General features: G+C 47.9%; 1 protein-coding gene across 1 annotated transcript in view; it reads left to right on the top strand.

The window, feature by feature from the left end:
• Positions 1–385: 385 nt before the first annotated feature.
• The window catches only part of Prkcb (protein kinase C, beta), a gene marked incomplete at its 5' end in the record, with an annotated part of 315029 nt that continues 308967 nt past the window's right edge, over positions 386–6447 (top strand). Inside the window, 1 exon segment of the mRNA XM_005405341.2 lies at positions 386–417. Within this exon segment, the coding sequence (XP_005405398.2) occupies positions 386–417 (32 nt within the window).

A 6447-nucleotide genomic window follows, 5' to 3' on the forward strand; every position in this document is an offset into this window, starting at 1 on the left:
CCCCCGGGCGGGGAGCGCCCTCTCCCCTCCCCAGCGCCCCCCAGGGGACACGGCCGCGGCGGGGCGACCCCCCTCAGCCTTGCCCGTGCGCATCTGCGCCTCCCTTGCCCCGAGGGTGCTGGGGCATCTCCGCGGCAGAGCCCCTGCCTGCCTCCCGCCCCCACCGACGGAAGTGCTCCCCCGCCCCGCCGCCTGGGGGTCGCAGTTTCCTCTCCTGCCTGGGTGACTCAAGGCGGGGGTTCCCGCCGAGCGCCCGCCCACCGTCCCCCGGCCCCCCGCCTGTGGCTAGGAGGTGCACCCGGGGAAGGGGGCCCGCGGAAGGGGAGACTGGGGAGCCGGCTAGTGGAGGGGCCCCTCACTGACCTGCCTCCTTCTGCTCTTTCAGGGGCTTCGGGAAGCAGGGATTCCAGTGTCAAGGTACGTCCGGGGCTCTGGAGCTCTGCTATTTGTGGGCAGAGAGAGTGAACAGACTTTATAGAACTGAGCAACTTGAGTGGAGGGACCCTGTTCGTCCGAGTGACCTCCCAGGCTAGGAGGTCTTCGTCACCACAGGGTCCTTTTGAGGGGCATGTGTCTGTGGGACGGAGTCGCTCCTTCCAGGAAAGGCTGGTGGAGCGCAGAGCCCCTGAACGTCGCAGAGGTGCAGCGGAGGTGCGTCCTTTTTCCCTTCCCAGCCGCGGAAGCGCCGTTCTGGCTCTGCTGATCCCCTGCGTGCATGGTCATACCTGCTTTGGGAAGAGGTGTCTCCAGAGGCCCCTTCTGAGGACCCTCTCTCCCTCATTCCTGCCCCGTTCCTGCCCTGTGCCCGTCCTCCACGCAGAGCGAGGTGTTACCTCTTTCCCTGCTTTACAGCGAGGTCTCTGCAGGTGGCCGCTTCCTCTGCAGATGGTGCATCCCCCAGAAAAGCAAATGTGGTCTCCCCTGGGCCTCCTCCGTCTCTACAGAAGTGGTTCCAGATGGGGCGCTTCTCAGATCCCAGTTTAAACTGCCCTTTCTGTCCTCTGGGTAGATGTAAGAAGAGCTCCACGTGACTGGTTACCTGTGTGTCCTTGACTCTCACCAGGGATGCCCAGTCTAAGAGTGTGACATTTATCAAGTCTAAGGTGGCTTCAGCTGTTTCTGTTGATTTTTTTAAAAAAAATCTATATTTTTAATATTTTAGACAAGGTTTTGCTATGTTGTTCAGACCAGACTTGAACTCCTGGCCTCAGGTAATCCTCCTGCCTCAGCCTTCTAAATTGCCAGGGCTACAGGCAAACACTAGCGTGCCTGGGTCTGGGGCTAATGTCTGAAAGATGGGTGGCACACTGGCTCTCCAAAGCTAACGTCTCTGGATGTGTTTAACCCTTAGGATGTCTTACGCATATTGAGAACTTGATGTTAACATTTTAGAACTGAGAGATTTTATATACGTACCTGACTTTCCGTCTTCACCTGGTGAGAGAGGGTCCTGCTCCCACGTTAGAGCAGTTGTGTGGGACTGAGGGCAGCTGTTGGCATAGACAGGACACGTGCACCATATTGCCCCATCCCTCTGCCTGGCCCTCTTCACCCGTGTCTGTGCCATGCAGACATTTAAATTTGCAACTCAGGTTTGGAATGTGTGTGTGTGTGTGCGTGGGGGGGTATTCCTCCCGTGTTCAGCCCAGGTGCAGTTGAGTTTGGTGAGAAATGGAGCACTTCTTGCCTGGGTCTTGGGGCCACCTTGCCGAGCTGCGTTTGCATCAGAAGAAAGCGTGTGAGCATTGAGGAGTCTGGGGCGTGACTTGGCATTCACTGAGAGTTCCGTTGCGGCACCTCCACCCTCCAGGGAAAAGTAAAGAGAGCCCGGAGGTGCGCAGGCCAGGTGGAGGCAGCCTTGTGAGGTGCGTGAATGGTGGCCCGCAGGACGTCACCCCGCAGGCTCTTGTCTGAGATCTGGGCCCGCGTGGGCTCAGCTGCGGAGCCTTCTTCACCTTTCGGGCATCTCTTGCCAAGATTGGGAGCCTCAATTTCAAGCACCACACCAGAGGACCTGTCTCCGGGTCCCTTTAAGTGGCAGTGACTTAGGTCCCGGTGGAAGCAGTGTAGATTGTTTTCTAGAACTTTGACTCCTCAAAACCAATGGCGTCTCAGTGTCAGAATGTGTAATTTCTTCTCTGAGGTAGCCTTTCACTTCCATGCATCAGTTTCTGTCTTTGTCTCTTGTTGAGGTCACAGGTGATTTTTAAACATTTTTGCTTCTACTCTTCTGTCCCACACTCTCTGCTGTTACTGATGGCTGGGAAAACCACGTTGGAATACGGCGGGGATGACACAGTTGAAGCCTGAGACCCTTTTATTCAAAGCCTGGAAATGATAGGAGTTTTCTAGTGTAATGAGAAAACACTGAAATTAAAGTTTCTGATGAATATGTACACATTAGCGATAGGAGGAGTGTGTATGTTCTAACCTTTCTTTCTCACCCCATCCCTCCACCTTTGGAAGAGCATAGAGTAGTGGACATGCTTACAAACTACCAGGTATGTCATTGTGAGCTTGAGTCCTCACTTTGAGCCTTCCTAGGCATATTTCTTAGCATTTCTGTACCTCAGGTTCCTTATCTGTAAAATGGGGCTAGTAATACCACATAAGTTGGAGTTGCTGAGCAGCTCCAAGTCATTGCAATATCTTAGGTGATTGGATCAGAGCTTGGCACAGGGTCAGCATTCAAAAAATTTAGGGTGTTGTGGTTGTCCCCAAACTACCTCCCTGGTGGGACAGCTGCGTGTGAGAAGACAGGCCCTGTGGGATTGCTTTGCAATGGAGACGGCTGCAGGTAGGAGTAAAAACCCAGCTGTGAACATCTGGTCCTCTTATGTCACTGCTTGGACAGTGTGTTTCACTTGTGTTGGAGCAGAGGGAAGAAGAGAAAGGGTGGAACATCAGATTGATAGTCCCTGGAACTGACATGCTTAGGTTGTGGAACGTCAGGAAGGAGGGAAGTCTATCCCTGAACTCAGCATGGTCTGAGACTAATTTTGGAATCATGGAGCTGCTTATTCTATGATCATTTTGTGCACCAAATGTTTCTTCTTAACGTGAAGAAGTATTTGATGCAAGATCAACATTATTACAGAAAATGCAAAAGGTTTTATGCTCTTACCGGAGTCAGCAGCCCAGAACCCAGTTCCTTCTGTTCTCTTCTGCTTTCTGCCCTCGCATCCCTAGGGACAGATAGTTATCTCACGGCCCAAGAAGGATGCTGGACTCTCCAGACATCACATCCTTCTTTCAGTCAGCAGGAAGCAGAAGAGGAGCAAAGAACAGCAAAGGACACAGGCTCAGCATCTCCTGTGGAAGTTGTCCCCAGATACCTCAGCCTGTATCCTATTAGCTAGGATGTAAGCGCGTAGCCACACCGTGCTGCAAGGGACCATGTGGAAAGTGTTTATCTCAGGTAGCCATGCTCCCACCCAGAGCAGGTGAAGGTGTTTCCATTTCAAAAGAGAAGTGAGTGGAAAGCACAGCCCGTGTCTCTGCTGGGCAGGGTGTGTATGGGGTGATCGGAAGGCAGAGGAGTCGCCGAGAGCTGCCCGTGGGCTCCATTGTGCTGTCCTGGAAGTTGAGGATGCTGGTATGGGCTGGGAGAAGAAGGATGGAAAGTTCACACACCACTGGAAATTATGGATTTTTGTGGGCTCAGGGGAACTTAAGAATAGATTTTCGTGTCTTTGTGCTGCTTGAGGACAAAACTCTAGGTTGACTGTCATATAATTTCTCCCTTTTTGTCTCTACTCTCTCCGTTTTTAGTAAAACTTCTCTGTGAGGTAGTTTCAGAATGCCTCCAGTGACAGGGGATTGAAACTGAGGATCTTTGCTGTGAACTGCCTAAATTCTGGATAGGAAGAGGCCCCCTTACATAAGCAAGGGAGACCTGTCTTTATGGCATTCATCGGAAGAGCCTACAACTTGCATTTTTGGCTTAATTGTAATTGACACAAGCCTTTGAGTGGAATTCAGTTCTTACCCTAAGAGGACTTTACAGTTTGGTAGAAGAAAAAAAAGTTGTTTTTTTTTTTTTTTTTAAAGGAAGTCACTTTAGCAGAAATAGGCAATAAAATACAGAAATTCATGATTCATAGCATGGAAACTGGGGGTGGTAGTACACGACTGTAATTCCAGCACTCTGGGGGACTGAGGCAGGAGAATCTCAAATTTGAGCCCAACATGGGCAGCTCAGCCATTTACTAAGATCCTCTCTTAAAATAAAAATGAGAAAAGGACTGGTGATGTAACAGTGAGAAAACCGGTGGTACAACCCATACTACTGTATAAAAGAAAAAAAAACATAGCCTGGTGTTGGAGTCTGGAAGAATGGAGCTCTAATCTCTGCTCTGCCTTGTACTCACTGAGTGTCCTGGGGCAAGTCATCCTCCTGGTGTATCCCTGGTCTCCACATCTACTACGCGTGTAGTGAGGGAGTCCAAGGGCCGCGTCCTCAGTATGTACCAATAGCTCTACGTGAGACAGTCACTACTTGATTAGCAGTGGGAAACTGTGTCAGAGTGGGACAGAGTTAATTCTGGAACTCCCTGAATGACTACGCCTGTTTCACGTCCTTAGGTGGGTTTTCTTAGTTGTGTTTCTCCGTAAGCGTTGGGTCACACCAGCGAGTGCATGGTTCAGTGTGCGGACAGCCAGGCTTGGTGAACATCATCTTTCTTTGTGAGAAAAATCTGAACTTGCTGTGGACTCTAGAAAAACCCCAGGGCGCTAATTTTCTGACTATGAGAATCATAAATCAGCCTTTCCCCTTTCCTGTGTAAATTAAAAAACATGTTTTTTTACATTGTAAGTGTGATTATTTAAAAAAAACAACCCAAGTATCACATGAAACAAATCTTTTTTTTTATTGTTCTCATCAATACTAATCCTATAGAATATGCTTCTTTTACTGTGTAGCTGACACATTCGGATTAAAATATACACTATAAAAAATGAGTCAGGGCTGGGGGTATCGCTCAATGGCAGAGCATTTATCTAGGGTGCACGAGGCCCAGGGTTCGATTTCTAGCACCACAGCACAGAAGCAGGAAAAAGAACAAGAAGGAAAGAAAGACAGAAATACAGAAAGAAAAAAAGATGAAAGAAAATTAATCAAGGGTAATTTTATTTTTGGTGTAGTTTCCCCATGAATTTATAATGGGGCACTGTGCATGTTAGCTTGAACTTGCTTGGTAAAATGATCAAGAGAGCCATTTTTTAAAAAGAATCACCAAGACAGGTTGCAAGGTACTAGAGGAGAATTTCCCACCCTTTCGAGAAGTAGCTCCCAGAGGCCTGTGAGCCGAACTTGGCTTACCTTTCAGGTTTATTCTGAAGGGCAGGGTGTTTCAGTGTGGATACAGAAAGAGAAGCGTCTTTGACTTCATGTTTGATGGTTTGGCTCTTTTCATTTTTTCACTTGAAGTGGGATTTCAGTCTCAGTGTCCCAGTTGAAATAGGAACATTCTGAGTGGGTTAACACCGGGTCTCAAAAAGGAGGGCTGATTTGCCGGAGAGGCAAGAGCAAATTCATTTTGAGCTCTAGAGCTCTCAAGGGAAGCCCGGAGCTTTGTCACTGAGCACAAAATGCATTTTTAAGTAAATATGGAAAATATGACCTTTGAAAATCTAGTTAATATGATATGCAGCTTCTTAGAGACTAATTTTTAAAAATACGTTATTTCCAATACTAGCCATTCTGCAGGTGCTGCTCAAAACCGGATAGGCATGTTGATAGTACATGTAGATCAATAAAGGAAAACAGAAGAGAAGAGAACTGGTCACAAGATGAACTGAGGGTTTGCAAATAATTCATGCACATTCACATTCTTGCTGTTAGAGTCATTGTCACTCTCTGTGCCTGTCTCTATCTGTCTCTGTCTTCATATACACATAGATCATTATGTCCTGGTTTTGAAAATGCACATCTTTTTTGGTGCTTTTCAGCTGCAGATAGTTAAGTTATTGAGTGTAATTCAAATCGGTGTTCCTGTCTCTTGATTCTGCAGACCAGTGGGTTCTTGGGTTGGCAAGTGTATCCCCGGGAAGTTCACTATACTGGGATGATGGCTTCAAAGGCTTAGTCTCTCTCTCTCTCTTCATGAGTTCTTTGAATTCATTCATCCTGTGTCTCTGCTAAAATTGCATGATATTCCATACATAGAATGTTAACCTTTTTTTTATACAGAATACACCATCCACAGTGTTTATGTATGGCATTTGGAGGTGTGATGGCTGCTTAAAAATCTGGTAGGAAATTTGTCTTTCCACTACATACATCCATTTGCCACTTATTCATCTTTCCATTTATCTATTCCATTCATTCATGCACCATCCATGCATTTATACTTCCTTCTTCTCATCTATCCATCCATCTACCCATCCATCCATCCATCCATCCATCCACCCACCTACCTACCCATCTATCCATCCACCCACCCA

Source organism: Chinchilla lanigera, unplaced genomic scaffold (genome assembly GCF_000276665.1).
Source record: "Chinchilla lanigera isolate Chin_1 unplaced genomic scaffold, ChiLan1.0 scaffold00092, whole genome shotgun sequence".
Classification (NCBI taxonomy): Eukaryota; Metazoa; Chordata; class Mammalia; order Rodentia; family Chinchillidae; genus Chinchilla; species Chinchilla lanigera.